At 46.5% G+C, this 27,668-nt stretch overlaps 1 protein-coding gene across 1 annotated transcript in view; it reads right to left on the bottom strand.

Annotated features, from left to right (window-relative positions):
- snx8a (sorting nexin 8a) overlaps positions 1-27,663 on the bottom strand; it is a gene marked incomplete at its 5' end in the record, with an annotated part of 40,044 nt that extends 12,381 nt beyond the window's left edge. Inside the window, 7 exons of the mRNA XM_038819592.1 lie at positions 1,859-2,019; positions 3,803-3,883; positions 5,217-5,338; positions 6,972-7,089; positions 8,441-8,619; positions 23,655-23,784; positions 27,601-27,663. Of these exons, the coding sequence (XP_038675520.1) occupies positions 1,859-2,019; positions 3,803-3,883; positions 5,217-5,338; positions 6,972-7,089; positions 8,441-8,619; positions 23,655-23,784; positions 27,601-27,663 (854 nt within the window). The remainder of the gene's footprint in view (positions 1-1,858; positions 2,020-3,802; positions 3,884-5,216; positions 5,339-6,971; positions 7,090-8,440; positions 8,620-23,654; positions 23,785-27,600) is intronic.
- Positions 27,664-27,668: the final 5 nt, after the last annotated feature.

The following is a 27,668-nucleotide window of genomic DNA, read 5'->3' as shown; positions in this document are numbered from 1 at the left end:
GACCTGTTTATAGACAGGACTTTCCCCAGGGTGCAGGCGCTGAAGGAGGTCGGCCTGCCCCCGGGAAATGCGTTCAGGTACCTCCAGGTTCGGGACTTTCTTAAAAAGCAGGTGGGGACATTTCCGCTGCTGCCCCCACATAGGATGCAGGACAGGCTTGTGTCTGGCATCTGGGTAGGGCAGGGGAAGGTGTCGGACATATATCAGGAGCTGCAGGAGGCGGAGGAAGCCTCAGTGGAGGAGTTGAATGGCAAGTGGGAGGAGGAGCTGGATGAGGGCCTGTGGGCTGATGCCCTGGGCCGGGTAAATTCCTTCTCATCACATACCAGGCTCAGCTTAATTCAGTTTAAGGTGGTGCACCGGGCTCACATGACGACGGGGAGAATGAGCAAGTTCTTTGGGGTGGAGGACAGGTGCGCGAGGTGAGCAGGGAGTCTGGCGAACCATGCCCATATGTTTTGGGCTTGCCCGGCGCTTAAAGAATTCTGGCAGGGCTTTGCGAGAGCCATGTCTAGGATTTTGGACACTCGGGTGCAGGCGAGTCCAACAATAGCGATATCTGGGGTGTCAGAGGATCCGGGAGTGCAGGAAGCGAAAGAGGTCGAGGTATTGGCTTTTGCCTCCCTGGTAGCCTGGAGACGGATCTTGTTTTTTTTTTATAAATTTAGATTACCCAATTATTTTTTCCAATTAAGGGGCAATTTAGCATGGCCAATCCACCTACTCTGCACATTTTTGGGTTGTGGGGGCGAAACCCACGCAGACACGGGGAGAATGTGCAAACTCCACACGGAGAGTGACCCTGAGCCGGGATCGAACCTGGGACCTCAGCGCCGTGGAGACGGATCTTGTTAATGTGGAGGGACTCGAAAGCCCTGAGTGTGGAGACCTTGGATAGTGATATAGCTGGGTTCCTCAGCACTGGAGCGAATAAAGTTCGCCTTGAGAGGGTCCTTGATGGGGTTCTCCCGGCAGTGGCAACCTTTCCTTGACTTTCTAGGGGAGCAGTAAATGTCAGCAGCAGCAGCATCCCCGGGGGGGGGGGGGGGGGGGGGGGGAGAGAATTATTAATAATGTGAACTTTGTTTTGTGTAAAGATAACACCCACCTTGTTTTGTTTAATAATTCTCGTTTATTTTTGTTATGTAAAATAGTTGGTTGGAAAAAGCTTTAATAAAAACATTTATTAAAAAAAAAAAATAACTGGCACAGCTTGTAAATGTACCCCTTAAAACCTCCACTCCCAGTAACTTTTCAATGGTGAACTATGCAAGACGCACCCCCCACTCCAGAGCTATGGGATACATCCCAAGCAAATGGGTTGTTCCGTGTTATCTCCATCACCAGACACCCAGGCTGAACTCTTCCCTCCGCCCAAGCAGAAATACACAGAAATACATCACCACCCTCTGCACGGCACACAGTGCAGGTTTCAAACCTGTGCCCAGCTGCAAGAAGTGAAATACTGGCCATCCCAGATTAACCCTCCAACAGTACAAGTGTGCACCCAGCAAAATGGGGGTAGGCGGTGTGTGAGAGACAGATAGAGAAACACACACACACCCACACCCAGAGAAAGTAGGAAAGAGACAGCAAGAGATAAATAGATGGAGAGAACTGACTGAGATAAGGGAAAAGGGGATTTTAAAAAGAAAAGCAAAAAACATTGCTCTCCTCCCCCAAAGCCAGTCTGAGCTGTAGGGGCTCAGAAGCAAAGAAGAGCACATGACACAGGACTGGCAAGGGCGACAATAGCAGGTTTTTAAAAATTGCTAAAAACCCAAAGACAGGTCGCAACAGCAGGCAAATAGATTGTGACATAACTGAACCCACATCATCACACAGTTTCATAATTTACCTCAATTCCTTCCCAAACAACATGAGATCAGTGGCATTCTCGGCAGATCGGTTTGCCATTCTCTCGGCCCGGTCCCTCAGCTTACGGAAGCTGTTGTAGATGTTTCGAATCAACTCCCTGCTGGCACCAAACTGAGCCTGAATATCAGGTGGCAGTAATTCCTGCATTTTGTAAAGGCGTTGGGGAGGGGGAGGGGGCGCGTTGGGGGGGGAAGAGAGAAAAATATTCACATAAACAATTGAATTCATGGAATTAATAGACCAACGCTTGTTATTTCATAGAATTTACAGTACAGAAGGAGGCCATTCGGCCCATCGAGTCTGTACCGGCTCCTGGAAAGAGCACCCTACCCAAGGTTAACACCTCCACCCTATCCCCATAACCCAGTAACCCCACCCAACACTAAGGGCAATTTTGGACACTAAGGGCAATTTATCATAGCCAATCCACCTAACCTGCACATCTTTGGACTGTGGGGGAGGAAACCGGAGCACCCGGAGGAAACCCACGCACACACGGGGAGGATGTGCAGACTCCGCACAGACAGTGGCCCAAGCCGGAATCGAACCTGGGACACTGGAGCTGTGAAGCGATTGTGCTATCCACAATGCTACCGTGCTGCCCTGTCTTTTCCTTCAATATAGCAATTGAAAGCTGGACACTTCCTTGACGCATGCAATTATAGAATATCAATTGGACCTTGCGTATTAGATCCATAAATGCCAGACTCTGAGTACACTATTTAGGTTGACACTCCCATCGTAGCATCACCTCGCTGCACCGGTCTAAATTCCATCTTGGACGCACCTGGCTCGAGGAGGGAGTGCTGCATTGTTAGAGATGCTATCTTTTAACAACATTGAACCGAAGCTTTGTTTGCCCTAATGGATAGATGTAGCCATTTGAAATGCAGATGAGCTCCCCTCCCCCAGTGTCCTGAGGGGCATTTATCCCTGAACCAACAACATTGAAATAGATGATTTCATTATTTATTTAATAGAAATCTGAAAATTACTTTCCGCAAAAGGCTGGGGACACTAGGACAACAGAAGCGTTCATATGGAGACAAGTTTTCGACTGGGTCATGATATCTGAGAAATTCACTACCCCTGAGTGTGGTGAATGCCAGGGCATTGAGTAAATTAAGGAGCAGATTGACAGATTTCTAATTAGTAATGGGTTGAAGGGTTATGGAGAACAGGCTGGAAAATGCAGTTGAGGCCGAGAGAGGGCTCGAGGGGCTGAGTTGCCTACTTCTTAAGTTCTTTTAAAAAAAAATTTAGAGTACCCAATTCTTTTTTCCAATAAAGGGCAATTTAACGTGGCTATTCCACCTACTCTGCACATCTTTTTGGGTTGTGGAGGGGAGACCCATGCAGACACGGGTAGCATGTGCAAACTCCACACGGACAGTGACCCGGAGCCAGGATCGAACCCAGGCCCTTGGCCCTTGAGGCAGCATTGCTAACCACTGCGGTTCTTATGGTATATGGAGCAAAGGCACATAAATGGAGTAGAGGCACAGATAAGCCATAATCTAATTGAATGTCAGAACAACTCAAGAGGCTGAATGGTCAACTCCTGTTCTTAAGCATCACCTGGAGATCTAGTGTTTAAAACCAACATACAGCTCCTTTCATGTTGTGCATTTAGGCTTTTGTGTAACATGCTGGATTAAATAACCTAAAAAAGCTCCCATGAATTGTGATGTGATCTGTAACACAGACTGAAAATTAGATTCCAGGATGCTCTCTGCAGATAACTCACGTTTGGAAAGACATGATCTGCAATTATGCTCTTGGTTCCTTTGCAAATGGATGTAGCATGAGAGTTACACCAAGACACTTCACTGAAACCCTAATGCTGACACCATTAGTTTACAGAGCATCACTGGATTATCCATAGAAATACTTATCCCTACAGCAGCAATGCTCAAATCATTACCTTAGCTGTTGCTGCAATTCCACACGTCATAAACTCATCACCCATTCCTCGCAAAGATTCCCGAATCTTATTCTGGACATCCTTTATAAAAAGAAAGGGAAAATATGCAAAATCCTATTTCAAGAGCAGGGTTAATCTTCAGACAACTTTTTTTAAACTTCACGCTCAGAATGTATTTGGTACAGCTGGCATTTTTGCCCCTCCGAGCTCATGGTAGATTTTGTTCTTTAACCACTGCAATTAACGTAGTGTGTAGCAGTTTCATACAACAGAGTGATTTACTTGGTTATTGTGGAGGGTGGTTAAAGGTCAGGCCCATTGTTATGGGAAAGGAGCCACCAATTTTGATTTAGACGGGTTTCTTTCCCGAAAAGATATGTGAAACATCAAGATACAAAACAATTTTATAATTTTAAAAGACAGTAGGAAATATCCAGTCATCAATAACACACATTAATGGCTGAAGTATCATGTTTTAACAATCTCAAGAGGTTTTTCTTAGCATTGTCCCCAGTAACAGAGTAAAATGACCATTAGATTCATAAACATGTTAATTTTAGGCAATTCTGTTTTGCGATGATGTCACCTTCTCACTATAATTACAGTGCAGAGGCATCAGGATGTTACAAAATATTAATATTTTCTTTGAAGTCACATCAGTTGTAGCTCCAGGAGATTTTTCTCCCCTCTTGAGTCTTCCACCACGCGCCACAGTGCAGCAAAGGTGGGCTGTTGTAAAGGCATAGGCATCAGAGGCATGATGAGAATTCCCTATCCATCTCTGTCCACCCACCCCTACATCCCCCAAAAGGGAGGTCCTTGACTTGGCTTCACTCAACAGCTCTCAAAAACTGGGGCGGGATTCCCCCCTACCCGGCGTGACGGGGGTCCCGGTGTAGGGGAGTGGCGCCAACCACTCCAGGGTCGGGCCTCCCCAAAGGTGGGGAGAATTCCACCTAGCCCCACGCCGGAGCGGTTGGCACCGGTTGGCGGCAGGAGAGGCCTCCCAGCGGCGGGACTTCGGCCCATCCGGGCCGGAGAATCACCGCAGGGGCCTCGCCGATCGGAGTGGCAAGATTCCCGCCACCGCCACTTCCCGGGTGGCGGAGAATCTCTACCACGGCAGGGGCGGGATTTTCGGCGGCCCCAGGCGATTCTCCGACCCTGCTGGGGGTCGGAGAATTTCGCCCCTGAGCTGAGATCTGGCACTCAGCAGTAAGGGAACATGTGGAGAAGAAATTGCTCCTGCAACCCTTCACCATTTCGTTCTTCACAATACTCCCTCACTCCTCTGGATAAGAATCATTGCTCATTATTCACTCAGTGCTCTAACCAGTCATTCCCAGGAAACATTCTTGCATGTGAAAAGTGGCAAATAAATCAGCTTGGAGGTGTTGCTATACACAATACTCACAGGACCACTGAAGCACAGGAAGATCTGCAGAAGCTCATCCTCAGAAAAGAATGGGTGACGAGCCACCAGGTTAACGAAGCGTTTCAGTGAACGTCGCCGGCTCTCAATGAACTCTCGGTCAACTGGGGGTGGGTGGAGAAATTCAAAACAGTTAAATACACTTGCAAGACACAGTAAACACAAAATAAAGCAGCCACATAACTCCAAGCATCAATTTTATTTTTAAAACAGCCTCTCCTCCAAAGTAGCAATGGTCGATGAAACACGTGCATGTTAGCATTATTTCAAGGAACAAATTGCTCAATGCCAATACGAGTTTCTGCAGGTGGTCAGTATAAATCATGCTCAACAATCAGAACATAAGGAGGTGTAGGCCAGACAGCTCCTCGATCCTCCTCCATCATTCAATAAGATCATGGCTGATCCTTCTCAGCTCAACTTTCACGCCCTTGTCTTCATATCCCTTGATTCCCTTTTTATCCAAAAATCTATCAATATCAGACTTGAATATAACACCCACATTTTTACTTCTTGGTTTAAGATGCAAGTTCAGTGAAATCTGACAGTACATTCAGACCCCAATAAAGTGAACAAACTGTCCAGCTAAAACAACCACAAGCACATATTCTCAAGAACATCAAAATATATTCAAAGCTGAGTTACAGATGTTAAATTAAGAATTAAGGATTATGGGGGAATCAGCAAAGGAGTTAATCCCACAATCTGATCAGCCATTATTGGAGTGACTGGCTCAAGGGGCTAAATGGCCTTCTTCTGTTCTTTTCATCGCAGATGACTGTAACCAAGCATAATTGTCCAAATCAGGAAGCAGTGGGAGAAAAAGATGTTAAGTGTACCAGACTGATAAAACAGGAAAAAGCCAGTTGGTCCATCAAACCTGCCCCACACCAAGATACTCACAGCTTCAAGGCCAGTGAGTTCTTAGACCCAACCCACACTCACCTGAAGATAAAAACAGGATAGAAACCTTGGCAACAAATGCTAAAAAGTTGAAGAGCATTTTTTTCTCACATGGGAAAGGCCAGGTAGAAAATGTTTGATATCTGGGGACAATGAGATAGCTATTCCCAGTCTTGTACAGTTCCTAATTGGGTCATATTTGGTTGGAAATGATGGGACAGGGTTGTGTAATGATGTTTAGTGATGCTTCATTGTGACCACAGTCTCCTAAAGTTTGCTTTAATCTCTTAAGGAGCAAGTTTTGTTTTCCAGGTTACACGGTTTCCCCTCTGTTAGGGAATATAATTTTCAGTAATGTTGAAGGGGATGGATCAGGTTGCATTGCCGCGTGGATAGAACAAGCATCGGTGTTCCTATATTTTTTACTTTTGTTAGCTACATTTAGTGACCACTCAGTATAACTAGCAACTATAGTGGCACAGCCAGCAAGGAGGAAAGCAATAATCACTCTGTACTTTGCCTGGAAAATACAGACTAACAGAATGTCATTGAAGTTCACTACATGGCTACATTCTCCTCCCTCCCTGCATTGCTCAGTCAGGCTACATTTGGTTTTCCTCGAAGGCCTGGGGCAATGTACACATGCTATCGTTGGGAGAGTCTCACGGATGCAGATCAACAAAAACAGGACATTCCCGTCCCGTCAATATTCTCTCGTTGCTAAGCTGAAAGTTACCCGGTATCCACCAAAGAAGGGAGAACAAAGAAGCTGGCCGCTTGGGCAGACTTCTAGTTTCACAATTACATTATCGTTTTGCCATACCAGTCGTTTACCTCGAAGCATTCTCTTTGGGGGCAATGCTGGCACCATCCGATATGGGAACCGCTGGAGCAGCACTTCGTGAAATACCACAAAATCATTGTATCTTCGGTAAACCGATGACTTGAATCGCTGAAAGGAAAATGCAGCAAAAGATTGGAGTTTTCTTAGTTATACAGCTTTGATTCCTTCTCTTCTTCACCACAAACCCTCTCTCCTAAAAAAGGTGATGAACTGCACATGGGGGTACAATTGCACTGCTCTTCCACCAGTGAGTGTCAGCATGCTGTTACAGCCAAATCAGTTTCTCTTCTCCTCTGATGTCCATTTTCCAGCAGGAGTTGTCTACTGAGCCCCATTAGCCTATTCTATCATTCTATTAAATCATGATAACTGTCCTCAAACTGTATTTAACCACCTGTGATCCTCTAAGTCAGAAGGTTGTGGGTTTAAACACGGCTCCATAAACTTGAGCACAAAGTCAACCACAGTTATGGGAGTGCTGCACTATTGGAGGTGCGTGCTTTCAGCTGAGACAATAACCAAGGCCCCCGTCTGCTCTCTTCAGTGAATGTAAAAATTCCCATAGCACTATTTTAAGAGGAGAAAGCAGAGTCTTCCCTCCACCTGTGTCCCAGCAACTATCTATCCCTCATTGAACATCACTTGTAAGCAGATTATCAGGTAATTTATCTGATTGCTGTTTGTGGGACCCTGCTATGTGCAAGCTGACTGTTGCATTTCAGACATTAAAACAATGACTAGGTTTCAAAAGTACTTCACTGGATGTAAAGTGATTTGGGTCATGCAGCCTGTCAAAGGCAATACAAATACAAGTCTTTGTTTTCCTGCTTCAGGAAGGAAACATAATATGGACAAAGAATCATGTAAAAAAAAGGATTGTACTAGGATATCCAACAAAACAATCAGCTTACTGATGACAACCATGGGCAAAGAGGAGGCTTAGTGAAGAAAGATGTGAAGATTCATGGCTCATACAGCAAGGAATCACCAAGGTTAAAATCGAGAGAAAAGATTAAATAAACAGCATGGGCTCAGTGGTGCCGAGCATCGGCTTTTAAAACAACAGCATTTATATGGCATCTTTAAAGTAACAAAACATCCCAAGTCACTTTTCAGATGTGTGATCCGACAAAAGTTGACACCAAGCCAAAGAGGTAGGTTTTAAGGAGAGAGTGGTGGAAAGGTTTGGGGAAGGGTTCCAGAGCCGAGGGCCTGACAGAGGATGGCACGGGCATCAATGTGGAACACAAAGTTGGGAGTCGCAAAAGAGATCAGAGTTAGAGAAGCATAGCGAACTTTACAGAGATTTGAATACAAGGATGCAGGTGTTAAAACTCAGGTCTTGGTGGACCAGGAGCCAATGTAGGTCTGTGAGTACAAGGCTGAATCCTAAAGATCAATGAAAGCAGAGACCCAGGACAATGCAGAACACAATGGAAAAGCCCTTGGCTGAGCTCACCTGGCTGGAAAGTTCATATTCCACATGTTTTAGAAACAGACCCTTCTTCTCTGGAATTAGTTCCACCTGCACCGTGTCAATATGCATCAAGTCTTGTAGACTCTGTGACAGGAGGATGGGATTCCCCTGAGCCTGCATCCGGATCGACTCCAGCTCACCCAGCCGAGGCTTTGGATATTCTTGGGAAGAAACAGCTTGTTGAAGAACAACACAGGAAACCCCAACCAACTCTTCATTCTGAAACCTAACTTGCATCCACTCAGCAGTCCCTATAGGTTCAGAGCTTTTGTACAAGTTCTTTCATCTCCTGACTCACAACATATTATGGATAGAAGACCATAAGACCATAAGACATAGGAGTGGAAGTAAGGCCATTCGGCCCATCGAGTCCACTCCACCATTCAATCATGGTTGATTTCAACTCCATTTATCCGCTCTCTCCCCATAGCCCTTAATTCCTCGAGAAATCAAGAATTTATCAATTTCTGTCTTAAAGACACTCAATGTCCCGGCCTCTACCGCCCTCTGTGGCAATGAATTCCACAGACCTACCACTCTCTGGCTGAAGAAATTTCTCCTCATCTCTGTTCTAAAGTGACCCCCTTTTATTCTAAGGCTGTGCCCCCGCGTCCTAGTCTCCCCTGCTAATGGAAACAACTTCCCTACGTCCATCCTATCCAAGCCATTCATTATCTTGTACGTTTCTATTAGATCTCCCCTCAACCTCCTAAACTCCAATGAATATAATCCCACGATCCTCAGACGTTCATCGTATGTTAGGCCTACCATTCCTGGGATCATCCGTGTGAATCTCCGCTGGACCCGCTCCAGTGCCAGTATGTCCTTCCTGAGGTATGGGGCCCACAATTGCTCACAGTATTCTAAATGGGGCCTAACTAGTGCTTTATAAAGCCTCAGAAGTACATCCCTGCTTTTATATTCCAAGCCTCTTGAGATAAATGACAACATTACATTTGCTTTTTTAATTACGGACTCAACCTGCAAGTTTACCTTTAGAGAATCCTGGACTAGGACTCCCAAGTCCCTTTGCACTTTAGCATTATGAATTTTGTCACTGTTTAGAAAATAGTCCATGCCTCTATTCTTTTTTCCAAAGTGCAAGACCTCGCACTTGCCCACGTTGAATTTCATCAGCCACTTCTTGGACCATTCTCCTAAACTGTCTAAATCTTTCTGCAGCCTCCCCACCTCCTCAATACTACCTGCCCCTCCACCTATCTTTGTATCATCGGCAAACTTGGCCAGAATGCCCCCAGTCCCGTCATCTAGATCATTAATATATAAAGAGAACAGCTGTGGCCCCAACACTGAACCCTGCGGGACACCACTTGTCACCGGTTGCCATTCCGAAAAAGAACCTTTTATCCCAACTCTCTGCCTTCTGCATGACAGCCAATCGTCAATCCATGTTAGTACCTTGCCTCGAATACCATGGGCCCTTATTTTACTCAGCAGTCTCCCGTGAGGCACCTTGTCAAAGACCATTTACTCCCATCTGATACTGGATTTCTCTGCAATGGTTCTGAATTTTTCCCTCCCCTCAACCCACGTTTTTCTCCTACTGAAAGCTTCGCTTACTAAATGCATCTGCTGTGGCTCAGTGAACAGCAGTCACGCCTCAGAGTCTGGAGACTATGGGTTCAAGTCTCAATCTAGAGGCTGGACAAGATAATAATAACCTTTATTGTCACAAGTAGGCTCATATTAACACTTCAATGAAGTTACTGTGAAAAGCCCCTAGTCGCCACATTCTGTCACCTGTTCGGGTACACAGAGGGGAGAATCCAAAATCCCGGAGGAAACCCACACAGACACAGGGAGAACGTGCAGACTCCGCAGACAGTGACCCAAGCCGGGAATTGAACCTGGGACCCTGGCGCTGTGAAGAAACAGTACTAACGTGCTGCAGACCACCACTTCCAATACAGCTCTGAGGGCCGCTGAACAGTCAGAGGTGACATCTTGGGGCAGCACGGTGGCACAGTGGTTAGCACTGTTGCCTACGGCGCTGAGGACCCGGGTTTGAATCCTGGTCACTGTCCGTGTGGAGTTTGCACATTCTCCCCGTGTCTGCGTAGGTTTCGTCCCCACAACCCAAAAGATGTGCAGAATAGGTGGATTGGCCACACTAAATTGCCCCTTAATTGGAAAAAATAATTGGGTACTCTAAATTTTTTTTTAAAGAAAAAAAAGAGGTGACATCTTGAGTGAGATGTTAAACTAAGGCCCTATCATCCTCTCAGGTGAATGCAAAAGATTCCATACCATCAAGTGAAAAGCAGCAATGGAGTTCTTCCCATTGACCTGGCCAATATTTATTCCTCAATCACATTACAGTTTATGGAATTTTGCTGTGCACAAATTGGCTGCTGCATTTCTACATTAGAACTCTTAAAAAATATATTTCATTGGATGTGCTTAGGGACATCCAGAGTTTATTAAAAGTGCAAATACTTTATTTTTTATTTAACTTCTCTAGTCACAATAGTGTGAATTCTAAACTCAGAGCCTCAGGGTACAACATAAACCTCATCCGATATCATATTTTTCAGCATCTATCATGTACTATAAACTTATCTCTGCTCACATTTGCTCCATTGAAGGTGCCAACATACATGCGAGTCAATCTCTTGGCGCTTCACCCTAGGTCTACAGTGCTAAGCAACAACAGACAGTATCACAGCAGAGTTTGATCCCGCCCTCTTCCAACACCAGAGAGATTTCAATAGCGATTACGAGACAGTCATAGACAGACTGATTTTGGTCTGTTTTCGAAGTGCAGAGGCTAAATGTAGCCACAGCCCAGTAAATCATGAGCCTCAACTGAAAGATGTTAAACCAGTACATTAACAAAAGAATAATTAAGGAAAGGCTAAGACCGAAGAGATGTACATGGTAACTTGTGTTGATGCTGAAGATATGGGAAGGGTTTTCAATTAATACTTTGTCTCTTAACTTCACCAAGAGGGATGATGCAGACATTCTGGTTTAAAAAATGTGTGAAATATTAGATACACTAAGCATTGAGAGAGGAATTACTGGATTGACTAACATCCTTGACGGCGGACAATTCATCAGGGTCAGTTGGATTGCATCCCAAGCTGTGAAAGGACCCATTCAGGCTGTTAAAGGTAGTCAGAGAGGAAATATATGCTGAGGATCATTTTCCAATCCTCACTAGATACAGGTGAGGTACCAGAGGATTGGAGGTCTGTGAATGTTACCATTATTTGAAAGGGGTGTGAGGGAAAAGCTAGAAAATTATTGGCCAGGCTGACTTCAGTGGTAGGAAAATTATTGGAATCAATTTTGAGCAAACGGTCACTTGGAAGGCACGGATTGATCAGGCACAGTCAGCAAGATTTTGGAAGGGGAAGATCATGTCTTACTAACAATCCATTTTTTGAGGATGCAACAAGAATGATTGATGAGGGTTGTGCAGTGGATGTTGTCGACATGCATTTTAGTAAGGTATTTGTCAAAGTCCTACATGACAGACTGGTCGGAAATGTGAAATCGCATGGGATACAGAGAATGTGGCTTGTTGGATCCAAACTGGCACCGGGACAGGAAACAAAAAACAAATGGTACCTGTGGAGAGACCAGACACCCTCACCTCTGTACCGACAGAAGGGAAAGGGGGATGGTGGGTAGAGAAGGGAAAGGAGGGTGGTAGGGAGGGAGGCAGTCTGGGTGTTGTACCCTGCAGGTACACTGAGGGAGAATTCAGAATGTCCAATTCACCGAACAAGTATGTCTTTCGAGATTTGTGGAGGAAACCAGAGCACCTTGAGGAAACATATGCAGACACGGGGAGAATGTACAAACTCCGCACAGACAGAAACCCGGGTCAATGCAGCTGTGAAGCAACAGTGCTAACCACAGTGCTACCGTGCCGCCTGTTTTAGTGAATGGAAAGAGATTTCCAGTGATATTCCACAGGGCTCAGTGTTGCGGCCCTTGCTATTTTAGAGATTTCGACTTCAATCTGGGAGGCATGATTGGGAATTTGCAGATGACATCAAAATTGGCTGTGCAGTTGACACTGAAGAGGATAGCTGTTGTCTCCAGAATGGTAATAATGGTGTGCTTGATTGGGCAGAAAAGGTTTTTTCTTTCCAATTTAGAGTAACCCATTACTTTTTTTTCCAATTAAGGGGCAATTTAGTGTGGCCAAAACACTGCCGCTGATGTTGAGGGGACTTCCACTGGCGTGGAGATGAGGGGCAGCCGTGTGGCCGGAAGGCTAAAAGGAAGACCAACAGGGCGATTCGCCAACGGTCAGGTCTGGATCCTTCTGACCTGGATTGACCCAGTGCCCCTGGCTACTGACTCGGGTGCAGCCATTACGCCTCACCCCACCATCACCCAGGAACACCCTCAGTCCGGTGACATTTCGCCATCGGATGCCGGGCCCGGCGACACTTCTGTGCGGGCCCCTCTGGGTGGCGGTAGTGAGGTGCGCAACCTCAAACCAGAGGGTGCTCTGTCCCAGCCACAAATTCTGGAGAGAAGCATTGAGGGACAAGGAGTCAGCCTGGAGGGGTCTCCAGAGATAGAGGTCTCCCCAGTGTGTGACCCTCTCCCCCGCAAACGGTGTTTATCCGGGTTCTTTTCCATAAATGTTACGCCCAGTCCCCGAAAGAAAAGAGGCGGGGGGATAGTGAGGAAACCCCATCAGTTGCCGCTGTCCCCCGAGCAGTGTGTTTCGGGGTCGGACGAGACCCGAGAGGGTCCGTTCCACCCAGCACAATTTAGCACCCCAGACTTGTTCAATTTCTCAGGGGAGGGGGTCAGCCATAACCCCCTGCTTCTTAGGTTCTTAGTGGGTTATAGTTTGGAAGACCCTCTGTCCCAAACCACTGTCTTTGGGCACATCTGCCACCATCCCGGACCTGTTTCCGGAGTTATTTTCGGGGCCTTCCAGTGACCAGGCGACGGGGGCGGAGAAGGCATCTGCACCACCACCTCACACTGGTCCGGGACCCCAGGAGGAGCCTGGAGGAGATCCCGGCGGTGGGATCAAGGCAGCCCTTGGGTTGGTTGGTGGGCCCGTGTCGCCCACCATACTCAGTGTGATGGAGGATTCAGGCCCGGAGGGTGACTGTCCAAAGTCTCAGCCGCCCAGTGTCAGGAGTGCAGTGTGCACATGAGGCGCTCTGTGGTGGGGTGCAGGGCTCACTAATGCCTGACACTGTGTCGCCCCTCACCCCCTCTGGGGGCCTCCCGGAACCTGGCACGTCATAATTGAAGGTTCTTTTATTTTTCTGCCGCCGTAGATGGTTCAGGCAGTGCCCTATTGGGCCCCCCCCTCCATCAACACCCCGACTGCCTCCCTCCCCACCACCCTCCTTTCCCCTCTCTACCCACCATCACCCTTCCTTTCCCTTCTGTTGGTACAGAGGTGAGGGTATCTGGTCTTTCCAGCGCAAAGTTTAGTGCTTTTACCATTTGTTTTTTGTAGAAATGTGTTGTGAACTGTTTTAATAATCAGAGTACCTCCCCACCTCTCTCTCTCCCTCTCTCCCCCCTTCCCCCCCCTCCCCCCGACCTCCCTCTCTTTTTCTCCCCCTCCAACACAAAATTAGTGTTTGTACCGTTTGGCCTTGTATATATTTTTAACTGTTTTAATAAAAAGATATGGCCAATCCACCTACCTTGCACACCTTCTTGGGTTGTGGGGGTGAGACCCATGCAGGCACAGGGCGATTGGGCAGGAAAGTGGTAAATGGAACTCAATACAGAGAAATGTGAGGCAATGCATTTGGGGAAGGCAAACAAAGCTAGGGAGGATATTGAGAGGTGTAAAGAAAATAAGAGACCTTGGGGTACTTATCCCAAGGTCCCCAAAGGTGGCAGTACAGGTGGATAAGATGATAAAGAAAGGGCTATGATTCCAACTGATGTTACTACAGGACATGAGGACATGTCAGACCCTAGAATGGAACCCGGCTTGATAGACCTTAATTTTTATTTGGATATGTGGATGAACAGAGTCATAGGATTGCCAACGAACTTGTAAGAATAAAACATTTATTAAACAAGAAAAGATTAACTATAATACACTACTCCTTTACCCTGGCTAGACCTTTACAGATAGATAGATTTGTAAGGATTACGCAAGTTACAAAATCCAGTTTATACTCTAATATTCTCAGTAAGTGCCAAGTCCACGTAAACCAAGAGGCAAAATGTGGTCAGACAGGCGAAATGTGCCAATAATCTGAAACAAAGTGACAGATCTCACCCAACACAGCTTCTGCAGATTTCTCACAATCATCATCTTTTGGGCGACATGTGGCACAGTGGTTAGCACTGGGACTGCAACAGTGAGGACCCGGGTTCAAATCCCAGCCCTGGGTCACTGCCCGTGTGGAGTTTGCACATTCTCTCCACGCATGAGTGCGGCCTCAACCGGGATCTTGGATTCATGTCGCATTACATCCACCCCCACCATCTGGTCTGGACTTGCAAAATCCTACCAACTGTTCTGGCTTGAGACAATTCACACCTCTTTAACCTGTGATTATCCCTCTCCCTGGATCTGTAATGATTTGATTACCTGCAAATGCTCGCATTCCAAGCATTGTCCAGCATCTCTGACTTTGTCTATATAAATGTTTCTGGAACATACCTCTCCATTCACCTGAGGAAGGAGCTGCGCTCCGAAAGCTCGTGTTTGAAACAAACCTGTTGGACTTTAACCTGGTGTTCTAAGACTTCTTACTGTGCTCACCCCAGTCCAACGCCGGCATCTCCACATCATTCTCTCCATGTCTGCGTGAGTTTTACCCCCACAACCCAAAGATGTACAGGTCTGGTAGATTGGCCATGCTAAATTGCCCCTTAATTGGGACAAAAATAATTGGGTACTCTAAATTTAAAATAATAATAATAATAATCTTTTAGTGTCACAAGTAGGCTGACACTAACACTGCAATGAAGTTACTGTGAAAAGACTTCCGGTGGCGACTATGCTGTGAACAGTCACCCATTTAGCAGCCCCTGCTCTGGTGGTTTTTTTGACGGTTTTTAAGCTGGATTTTCGCAGAAATTTTTTTCTAACATAAGTGGATAAAAGGGAGAGGAGGAAAAGGCAACCCTTATCCGATGGAATTACGCTCGAAAAATAATCGCAAATGGAATCAAAAGCTGGTTGGAAGTGAGGATCTGAGCGTGGTGTCTGCAATGGCAGTGAAACGATGGATCAGTTGGTTACATACCTGGATAAGAAGTTTGGCCCGGCACCGTAAGGAGTGTGCGGAAGACCTAACCAAGGTGGTAGCCTCGATTAAGGAGACTGTCGACCGGATGTAGGTGACAGTGACGGCCCAGGGACAATCGATCCAAAAGCTGCAGGAGCAGGCGACGGAGCAAGAGGAGCAGTCCACTGGGATGGGACTGTAAATTGGCATTTTACAGGATCGGTAAAAGCGGCAGCTGGAAAAGGCGGAGGACCTGGAGAATCGTTCCCGCAGGCAGAACGTTCGGATCTTCGGTCTCCCGGAGGGAAAGGAAGGATCGGATGCCGGTGTGTATGTTGTGAAGATGTTCGATGATGGGGGCAGAGGCGTTCGACAGGCCATTGGAGGTGGACTGGGTTCACAGGGCACTTATGCGCAAGCCCCAGGGTCGTGAGCCCCCGAGGGCATTGGTGGTGAGGCTCCACCGATTCCTGGACAAGGAATGCATCATGAGATGGGCTAGGGAGGCGAAACGGTTCGTCTGGGAAGAAGCTGAGATCCGGGTCTACCAAGACTTAGGAGCAGAACTTGCTAAGAGGAAGGCGTGTTTCAATAAAATTAAAGCGGCGCTGTATGCGAAAAGAATAAAATTTTGACTTCTCTACCTGGCCCGTCTTTGGGTAACCTACGAGGAATGGGAACTATATTTTGGCTCGCCGGAAGAAGTGGCTGGCTTTATGAAAGACAACACCTGGGGGACCTATAATGACTTAATAAAAAGAGAACACTGGTCGGTAGTGATTTAAATCAAAAAGTTCTATGATGCACTGTAACTTGAGTTGTGATGACCGGTGAGAGAAGGGGGGGGTTGTTTTTTTTTTAAGTTATCTAACTTTGACCTTTCAGTGCATGTACCAAGGTACCGTTTCTTCCTTTTTGTTTGTGTTTGAAAAAAAAAGTTTTCAAATTAAGATTGTCGAGGAGAGAAAGACATCTGTTTGAGTTTTTACCCTGTTTGTTTACAGTTCCATTGTTTGGGGATCTGCTTGAAGGTGATGGGATTGATAAAATGTTGCAAAGAGGGAGGGGTGGGCCGTTGAGTTTGGACCTTAAGTGGAGGATGTGTTTGCTTTTTGCTCTTGGTTTGAAAACTTATGTTAAGAGTTGGGGTGTAAAGATCTAGCAGCCGGTAGACTTTTAGGCATCAGGGTGGAGCTGCTAGGCTAGCTGGTAAGGCTAGCTCACGGAAGCGAAGTGGGGGGTGAGCTGAAAAGTGACAAGGGGAGGTGTGGGTACTGCTGACGATTAGGGGACTTCCAGGAGGCTGGAGATGGAGACTAGATGGCAGTTGCCGCTGAGGGGCGGATCTGGGGAGGTGTGGGACATGGGCTAAGGGCTGGCCTAGGAAAGGTCATGGCTGATCAACAGAATCAGCATGAGAAAACAAAAATCCAGCCTAGCAAGAGCCCCCCCCCAACCCACCACCACCCGACCAGACTGGTTACGTGGAATGTTTGTGGCCTGAATGGACCGGTCAAGAGGGCCTGCGTGTACGCACACTTGAGACAGTTAAAGGCGGACGTGGCCATGTTACAGAAGACACATTTGAAGCTGGGGGATCAATTTAAACTAAAAAAAGGGATGTGTCAAGCAAGTGTTTCATTCAGGATTGGACTTGAAAACAAGGGGGGTGGCCATCCTGATGAACAGAAGGGTGGCGTTCGAGATGGGGAAAATGGTGACAGATCCGGGAGGCAAATTGATCATGGTGAGTGGGAAACTGGAAGGAACAGCAGCGGTGCTGGTGAATATATCTGTCCCAAACTGGGACAACGTCGCTTTTGTTAGGAAGATGGTGGGAAAAATCCCGGACCTCGACTCGCATCGGTTGATCATGATTTTAACACGGTCTTAGATTGTAGGGTGGACCGGTTGAGTTCTAGGTCGGGGAAAGTATCAGCAATGGCGAAAGAGCTGCAGGGGTTCATGGAGCACATGGGAGGTGCTGATCCGTGGGGATTTGAGAAGCCAAGGAGTAAGGAATATTCATTCTACTCCCATGTTCACAAGGTGTACCGCAGGATCGATTTTTTTTACATTGGACAAAACATTATTAGTGGGGGTAGTGGACACACGAATATTCAGCAATCGTAGCATTGGCTAGACCTACAGGTGAACACCGGAAACTCTCAGCGCCCACAGTGGAGGCTAGATGCAGGGTTGTTAGGAGATGATAAGATATGTGAGAGAGTGAGGGAGGCCATTCAGGGATATATAAAAACCAACGACACGGGAGAGACCGCTGCTGGGGTGGTGTGGGAGGTATTGAAAGCGGTCGTCAGAGGGGAATATATTTTGATTCGGGTCCAAAGGGAGATGGCTGAACGGACGGAGCTCGATAGGCTAGTAGGAGAAATCTTGCGTGTGGATAGGACATATACGGAGTCTCCGAATGAGGAGCTCCTGAAGGAGCGCCAGAGACATCAAATGGATTTTGGGCTCCTTTCCACAGGTAAGGCAGAGTGTCAGCTGAGGAGGGTAAAAGGGGCAGTGTACGAATATGGGAAGGCGGCTAGCAGGATGTTGGCACATCAGCTGAGGAAGCAGGAGGCGGCGAGAGAGACAGTGAAATTAAGGATGTGAGGGGTAAAGTAGTGAGGGATCCGGGGTTGGTTAATGGCATGTTCCGTGATTTTTACAGCGTTTATACGAGTCTGAACCCCCTGCAGGGGAGGAGGGAATGAACCAATTCCTGGAAAGGCTAGAGTTCCTGAAGGTAGATGAGGAACTGGTGGAAGTCTTGGGGGGGGGCCAATTGGGCTCGGTGAAGTGATAGACGGATTGTGGATATGCAATCGGCTAAGGCCCCGGGACCTGACGGATTTCCAGTGGAATTTTACAAAAGGTTTTCGGGGCTAGTGGGACCGCTGTTAGTCAAGGCTTTCAATGAATCCAGGATTTAGGAGTGCTTCCCCCAGCGCTATCACAGGCATCAATTTCTCTCATCCTGAAGTGAGACATGGACCCGGAGAGCTGTAGATCGTACAGACCAATTTCCCTTTTAAATGTAGATGCTAAATTACTGGCAAAGATCTTGACCACCAGAATAGAGGATCGTGTCCCGGAGGTAATAGGTGAGGATCAGACGGGGTTTGTGAAGGACAGGCACCTAACGTCTAATATTAGGCGGCTTTTCAACGTTATGATGCCAGTTGAGGAGCGTGAGGCTGAGGTGGCAGTAGCCATGGACCTATGGGATATTTTAGGCAAGTTTAGTTTTGGGCAGGGATTTGTGGACTGGGTCCGGCTGTTATATCAGGCCCCGGTGGGCAAATGTGAGAACCAACCGAACCCGGTCAGAATATTTTAATCTTGGGAGAGGGACAAGGCAGGGATGCCCGCTCTCCCCATTACTGTTTGCCCTGGCCATAGAGCCTTTAGCAATGGCCCTTAGAGCATCAATATGCGTGGCGAGGAATAGTGAGAGGTGGGGGGGGAAAGGGGGAGGGGGGTGGAGCACAGGATTTCTCTTTATGCAGATGACTTGCTGCTTAATGTTACAGACCCGGTGGGGGTAATAACTGAAATCATGGAGGTTGCTGGGAGAAAATGGGCGATTTTCAGGCTACAAGCTGAATATGGGAAAGAGCGAGATGTTTGTGATCCAGTCGCTGGGTCAGGAAAGGAGACTGAGGGAGTTACCTTTTAAAGTGGTCGTGGGGAGTTTCAGATATTTAGGGATTCAAGTGGCTAAAGTTAAATCTGGGCAAAGCGGTCGACCAAATAAAAGGGATTTCCAGATGGGTCATGCTCCGTTGACACTAGCAGGAAGGGTCCAGATGGTGAAGATGACAGTCCTCCCAAGACTGCTTTTCTTGTTTCAATGCCTTCCAATTATTGTCCCAAAGGATTTTTTTAGAAAAATTAATGTGACGATTACAGGTTTTGTATGGGTGGGGGAAACCCTGAGAGTAAAGAGGGCACTTCTGGAGCGGGGTCGCGTGGAGGGGGCCTGGCCCTCCCGAGCTTTATTAATTACTACTGCGCGGCCAACATATGGATGGTCAGGAAGTAGGTAGTGGGGGAGGGGTCGGCCTGGGAGTGAGTGGAAGCGGCATCTGTAAGGGCACGGGTTTGGCGGCTTTACTAATGGCACCCCGACGTTTTCACCAGCTCGGTTTTTTTTGGGGGTTCTTTTTTATATATACCACGCAAAGCAATGGTGTTTTGTTGGCATAGCTGGGCACCTGAGGTTATGTGGAAGCCTGAATGCACATGGTGATCCAGGCCAGAGGAATACCGAAAGGAGCGGTTGAAATTCTGGATTGTTGTCCCACGCGATTGTTTAAAAATGTTAATGTGTTAAACTGTGAAAATTTCAAATGCTTCAATAAAATATTTTCTCAAAAAAAAAGTCACTGTGAAAATCCCCGAGTCGCCACACTACTACACCTGTTCGGGTACACGGAGGGGGAATCAGAATGTCCAATTCACCTAACAAGCACATCTTTTGGGAATTGTGGGAGGAAACCGGAGCACCCGGACGAAATCCATGCAGAACATGCAGACTCCGCACAGTGACCCAAGCCGGGAATCAAACTGTGAAGCAACAGTGCTACCCACTGTGCCACCATGCCACCCTTTCATCAATTCCCCCCAGATGCTTTTTACACTCTCAGCCAACTAGTTTCACTGGCATTCTGACTTCCACATAACGGTTTCCAATCTCCGCTCTCGAACAACCCGTCTTGGAATTTTCCCCCAAACAAAGCTTTCTCTCTAATACCTTCACCAAGCATCCGCATCCAGAATTTCAACCGCTCCTTTCGGTATTCCTCTGGCCTGGATCACCATGTGCATTCAAGCTTCCACATAACCTCAAGTGCCCAGCTCCGCCAACAAAACATCATTGCTTCACAGGCTGTATATGAAGGTGCCGCCAATCTTTTGATTACCCCAGATAGAACAATACAGAACAGGAACAGGCTCTTCGGCCTGCCAAGCCTGTACCGGTCATAATACCAACCTTTGCCAAAACCCTCAGCACTTCCTTGTGCCCTATCCCTCTATACTAATCCTATCCATGTGTTTGTCAAGATGCCTTTTGAACGCTGTTAATGTATCTGCTTCTACAACCTTCCTTGGCAATGCATTCCAGGCACTCACCACCGTCTGCGTAAAAAACCTGCCTCGCACATCTCTAAACTTTGCCCCCCGGACCTTAAACCTATGCCCCCTGGTGACTGAGCCCTCCACCCTGGGAATGACTGTCTGCTCATCCACTCTATCCATGCCCCTCATAATCTTGTAGACCTCTATCAGATCACCCTTCAGCCTCCATCTTTCTAATGAAAACAGTCTGAGTCTATTCAGCCTCCTCACATAGCTAACACCCTTCAGACCAGGCAGCATCCTGGTAAACCTCCTCTGCACTATCTCCAAAGCCTCCACATCCTTCTGGTGGATGTGGCGACTTCTGGCCTCTCTTTATCTGATGTCTCCAGGATTGCACCTTGCAGCACTGTTTTTAATTGGGAGCCTCTCTTTGCTCTTGACTTCTGTTCTTGGTTCCATTTAAATACCTGGAACTCTTTTGTCCCATTCTCTAGTTTTTGGGACTTTTTGTTATTTAGCCTCTAGGACTTGCTTTCTGTACTTCTGTATGCCTGCCTATGCTCCAGTGTATGTGGAATTCTCCTTTTTTAAAAAAGCTTAATTTTGTTTATACCCTGCGTTTGCTTTAAGGGTCATAAAATCTTATTACAATGAAGGCAAAGTTTAAAGTAAAACTAAAATTGAACAAAACTCATGTTATTAACCCTTTCTTAGCACACATATACAGAAACAAAATGTAAGCTTACTTAAACTTGTGCCTCATTTCAAATACCCACAAATAAAAATATATATTAAACTATTGCTATTTCTTTTTTTTTATAAATTTAGATTACCCAATTATTTTTTCTATTAAGGGGCAATTTAGCGTGGCCAATCCACCTACTCTGCACATTTTTGGGTTGTGGGGGTGAAACCCACGCAGACACGGGGAGGATGTGCAAACTCCACACGGACAGTGACCCAGAGCCGGGATCGAACCTGGGACCTCAGCGCCGTGAGGCGGTTGTGCTAACCACTAGGCCACCGTGCTGCCCTAACTATTGCTATTTCTTGACAAAATCATATGGAATGCTTTCCTTTACTGGATGAGGTGTTGAATACAAAAGCAGGGATGTAATGCTGGAACTGTATAAAACACTGGTTCAGCCACAGCTGGGATTTTGTGGACAGTCTGGTCACCACATTGCAGGAAGAATATAATAGCTCTGGAGAGAGTACAGTGGATATTTGCAAGAATGTTGCCAGAGCTGGAAAATTGCAGCTTTGAGGAAAGATCAGAGAGGCTAACGTTTTCCTTGGAACAGAGGAAGCTGAGGGGTGACCTACTGAGGTGTACAAAATCATGAGAAGTGGACAGGAAAGACCTGTTTCTCCCTAGCTGAGGAATCAATTATTAGGGATCATAGATTTAAGGTGATTGGTGGAAGGATTATAGGGGACAATTAGAAATATGTTTTCACTTGAGGGTGTTGGGTACCTGGAATTTGCTGCCTGAATTTATGGTTGAGGCAGACAAAATTAACTCATTTTAAAAGGTCCTAGATGTGAACCTAAATTGTAGTAACCTGCAAGGCTCTATGCCAGGTGCTGAAAAATAGGATTAAAATAAGCAGATAGACTCTTTCTTTCTTTTGGCTGGCACAAAAAAAGATAGCTGAATGATGTCTTTCTGTGCTGTGACCTTTGCATGGTCTTCTGAAAATCATCATAATTATGCTCTAAATAACTAATTACAAGAGCAATCGTCTTCACTCACTGATCCAATATGGTCCAGAGGAGTGAATATTAATTTGTCACAGGGAATACCATCCATGTAAATAATGTGCTTGTCTTCCAAAAAAAAAGGAATAATACTCCTGTATGCTGCACATACCACAGGCAGATCAACACCTGATTTTAAATGAGTGTACACGGCTCTACCAAACCCGGGTTCGATCACGCCCCCGGGTCACTGGCCGTCTGGAATTTCCACATTCTCCCTGTGCCTGTGTGGATTTCACCCCCACAACCCAAAGATGTGCGGGGTAAGTGGATTGGTCATGCTAAATTGCCCCTTAATTGGAGAAATAAAATTGGGTACTCTAAATTTTACAAAAAGAAATGTTCAGAAACGTCTAGAGTAAGCACCAATGCCAGAAGGGGCAAGGTACAAATTACAAATTCCCTGAAACAGGAGACATCGAGTTAGCAGTCTTCATTGGGATACCCTTTCTCCCACCTTCTAGTCGCTGATTAAGAATCACTGGCGTTTATTTTTTAAAATGCATTTAGAGTACCCAATTATTATTTTTCTAATTAAAGGGCAATTTAGAGTGGCCAATCCACCTACTCTGCACATCTTTTTGGGTTGTGAGGGTGAGACCCATGCAGGCACGTGGAGAATGTGCAACCTCCACATGGACAGTGACCCAGGGCCGGGATCGAACCCAGGTCTTCAACGCTGTGAGGCAGCAGTGCTAACCACTGCGCCACCATACCACCCTACTGGTGGTTCACTGGCCCTTCCTCTGCTGAAAGTACAAGGATGCAGAAAGTAGGACAGGAGGCTATCAAAAGGTAAAACAACCCTTAAGGCAAATCCAAAATTTTAAAAAAAGCACATTTACATTTGTGGCAAATAAATCCAGAATTGGCACCTACACTTCCATCGTCTCTTCAGTTATTCTAGAATCTTACCTAGCAGCACTATTGGAGCACATTGAAGACACAGACTGCAGCAATTCTAGGTTCACCAGCATCCTCTCTGATTAATCCCATGTGTTTCCAGCCTCGCCAGTGACCCCCCCCCCCCCCCCCCATATCTCAATAATGATTTTTTAAATTGGAATTATCTAGAGCACAACTTTTCACTCACTGATTCTTCTTCTAAGAATAACTAGGGAAATTCACCGTACCTTGTGTGACGTTCTCCAGCAATTTGACTGAAGGCTGCTTCCCCTGCTGAGCTAGGGCAATCAACACCAAAGCTCTGTACAAGGCCGACTTTGTGATGGATTCGTCCTTGGATTCTATAATCTCAGCAATCTGGAAACAAAGCAGATGGACGTCACCCGCTGCCGAATACAGTTAGTCAATATGGGGTCTAATTCTTTCACTTCTTCCACAATATCTCCTTCCAAATAAATCTCACCATCAAATGAAATAGCAAACTTTACATTTTTGTTTGTGGGTGGGGATGAGAGTAAACCTTTTGTAACCATTAGGTCTCAGTGTCAGGGATGGGGATGGCACTCTTGCATTTTTGGAACCATTTTCTTCCCCATGGTCTGGTAAAGTCAAAGCAGTTTTGTGGGAAATTGCTTTGTACAAATTGGCTGACACGATTCCTACAAAAATGGATATGATTCAAATGAAAATAATTGACTGCAAAGTCTTTTGGAACAGCTGGAGGTGTTGAAAGGCACACTTAAATGCAAGGTTTTCCTTTTTTGTTTCTTTCCTGTTCTGCAGCACAAACAAAGAGTCATGTTGATAAGACAAGGAGGGCAAGATCTCCCTCTGGAAGAGACAAATAGTTAGAGAGAAGTCAATGGAGCAATTTGCTTCCAATTAACTCTCCAGATCAAGACAATGGCCAGTGTTATCTTTAAATGGTTTCCATAGGGTATTTCTTCATTAAATTCCACCTGTGCTTCTATCAATCTCCAGTAAAAACAAACCCAAGTGAAATGTTCAATAATACCAACCGAGTCCATAGGTCAATACCCAGTACAATGGGTTAAATAGTCCAATCTACAATCACTTTCTGTTGTTTCAAACTAAGCCTTGCTCACAACAAAGCAATCAGTTAAGCAGGAAGTCACCAGTCCGTGCTGACAAAGGGGGAAGAAAACAATTACTCAAATATAACTTATCCCACACATAACAGAACAGTTGGCAGATGTATGATAAAGAAGCAACTTAATACACATTTGTCAAGTCTAATATGGAAGAGACCGCCACCATTGGGAATATTGTGCCTGGGCCGACTCTTTTAAAGAGTTATCAGTTCGTCCCGCACTCTCCAAGAGCCCTGCAAATCTTCCCCAAAAGGTATTTCGACAATTCTCTTTCCAATGAGACAGTAAACAGGGGCCCCATCCACTCTCTCAGACAGATGTAAAAGATTCCATGGTGCTATTTCGAAGAGCAGGGGGATTATCTGGTGCTCTGGCCAATATTTATCCCTCCAACAGTATCACAAAAACAGAGGGCGGGATTCTGTGATCCTGAGGCTAAATGTTGACGCCGTTGGAAACGCCGTTGCGTTTCTTGACGGCGTCAACACGGCCTCAGGATCAGCAATTCTGGACCCTACAGGGGGCCAGCACAGAACTGGAGCGGTTCACGCCGCTCCAGCTGCTTATCCCGGCGGTGAACTGGGTGCCGTGGGATCCGCGCACGCGCAGTGGCACCGGCGCCAATGCGCACATGTGCAGTGACACCAGCACCAACGTGCGCTTGCGGTTTAGCACAGGGCTGGTTTAGCAGAGGGCTAAATCACTGGCTTTGAAAGCAGACCAAGGCAGGCCAGCAGCACGGTTCAATTCCCATACCAGCCTCCTCAAACAGGCACTGGAATGTGGCGACTAGGGGCTTTTCATAGTAACTTCATTTGAAGCCAACTTGTGACAATAAGTGATTTTCATTCATTCAACACACCGGCCCCAACATGGCGCAGGACTACAGGGGCCGGCGCAGAAGAAACAAGGCCCCCAGCCAGAGAGGCCGGCCCGCCAATCGGTGGGCCCCAATCGCGGGCCAGGCCACATCGGAGGCCCCCCCACCCCAGGGTCAGACCACCCCATCCTCCTCCCCCCCCCCCCACCCTTCTACGCCGAGTTTCCGTCGGCTGAGAGCAGGTGTGGACGGCGCCGGCCGGACTGGACGTTTTTACGACTGCCGCTCGGCCCATCCCAGGCCGAGAATCGGCCGGCCGGCTGCGTAGAGCCAGGGCGGCGTGGCGCAATTCGCACCGGTCGTAGGGATTCTCCGGTCCGGCCCCGGGCTGAGAGAATCCCGCCCAGATTAGCTGATCACTATCACAGCTTTGCAGTGTGGCAGCACACCTTTCGACAAAGAAGTGCAGCTGTCCTTCCTTTGGTGCCATTTCAAGCTTTCTAGTATCAAAGAGAACAAGCACTTTCCCGGCAGAGTTCATGCCATGCAAGCAGAACAATGCATCAAAATGGATGTAAAGCCTGTCCAGATGTTGGTTAAACGTCAAAGAGCACAGGGTGGGGACTCGCGATTTTTGGGGTTGGGGTGGAGCCGGGAGTGCAGGAGGCGAAAGAGGCCGGGGTCCTGGCCTTTGCGTCCCTAGTAGCCCGTCGAAGGATTCTGCTACAGTGGAAGGATGCGAGGCCCCCAAGCGTGGAGACCTGGATCAGTGACATGGCGGGATTTATAAAATTGGAAAAGGTCAAATTTGCCCTGAGAGGATCAACACAAGGGTTCTATAAACGGTGGCAGCCTTTTCTGGACTTCCTGGCTCAGAGATAGGTAACTGGGTCAATAGCAGCAGCAACCCGGGGGGGGGGGGGGGGGGCATTATTGTAGTGTTTTTTCTGTAACTTTATAGTGTGTTAATTTGCGTTGTTGTTAAAATGCTGGGTTGTTCATGGGGATGGGGCGAATGTATATGATTGTTAATATTATTGTTATTTTCGGTATTTTACTAAGGTGCGTTATTGTTGTATAAAATCAAAATTTCTCAATAAAAATTATTTTTTTAAAAAAACTTCAAAGAGCACACTTATTGTCCAATACCTGTCACCAACACATCCAACAAGTCATTATTTTATGAACCTCCAAACTCACACCAAAAAGATAATTCCATGAGAGGGGTGGGGGAAACTTGACAAAGAATGTCAACAGTTTATACTATCAGTTGCCTCTCCAGCTCCAAGTGCAATCCTATTTAAATACAATCCCCAGAAACCTACAACTTTTTAGAAGATATTTGAATTCTCAGTGACCGACTGAAAGGATCACATGCCAAGGTTTCAAGCTTTAAGACTATTACTGTAACTAAAAGCAACATTGACAAAACATCATTTAGCAGGCAACTATTACTTTAAACTACAAAAAAGATATCCCCCCTTTAACTTTTTAACATGAATAAGTAACCCACGCCAGTCATGCCTCACTGCCCTGCCCGCACCTGCAGAATTGATCTTTGAACAGGATCCAGTCCAACTTCATGGCAGCTACACTTCTCACTGTTTTGGCGAGACTCAACTTTGAGTGACTGTCAAAAGGCATCTCTCTCAGCTTTGGAGAAATTCCAAACCAAATACAGTAAGGCCCACTCCAGCAATTATATTCCCCCCCCTCCCCCGAGGATGCATCTACTTAACCAGAGAATTTCTTCCACCCGCACTTCGGCTCAGCTTGCAGAAGAGATGCACTCTTATCTCTATAGACCGCACTTGCTGCAGTCCTTAGTCTTTCAGCAGGACTTCCCTCTCTCAGTCTCTTTCCTGTCTCGGAATTTGGGGACAAAGTCGACCGCAGTCAACACAGCTGCTTTTGCCTTAATTTTCACTTTCCACACTATTGCCCAGAAAGTTTCATCCTGGGCCTCCGCATTCAGATAATAACCAAGGCCCTAGATATGCTGTCAGGCAAAATTCGGAACACATCACACGACTTTTCATTCACCCATTTCCCTTAAGCAGTTTAAAATATAGCCTTATAATCATATTCCTAATATTTATTATCTACTTCTCCAGTAAACCTCTCCAGAGATCACTGGTCAATACATTATATCACAGTACATTGGGTTAACCATCATATTCCAAGCAACAGACTCAAACATCCCATCTTGTGTCAGTGCTCGCTGATCCGTCACTGCAATACCTGGTTCTGTATAATAGGTGGTAGCTCAGTGCTGTTCAATAGTTTACGAAAGACACTTCTACGCACAT

This window comes from Scyliorhinus canicula, chromosome 15, assembly GCF_902713615.1.
Source record: "Scyliorhinus canicula chromosome 15, sScyCan1.1, whole genome shotgun sequence".
Classification (NCBI taxonomy): domain Eukaryota; kingdom Metazoa; phylum Chordata; class Chondrichthyes; order Carcharhiniformes; family Scyliorhinidae; genus Scyliorhinus; species Scyliorhinus canicula.
Note: the sequence above shows the minus strand (reverse complement) of the source record. Positions and strands in the feature narration are given on the sequence as shown.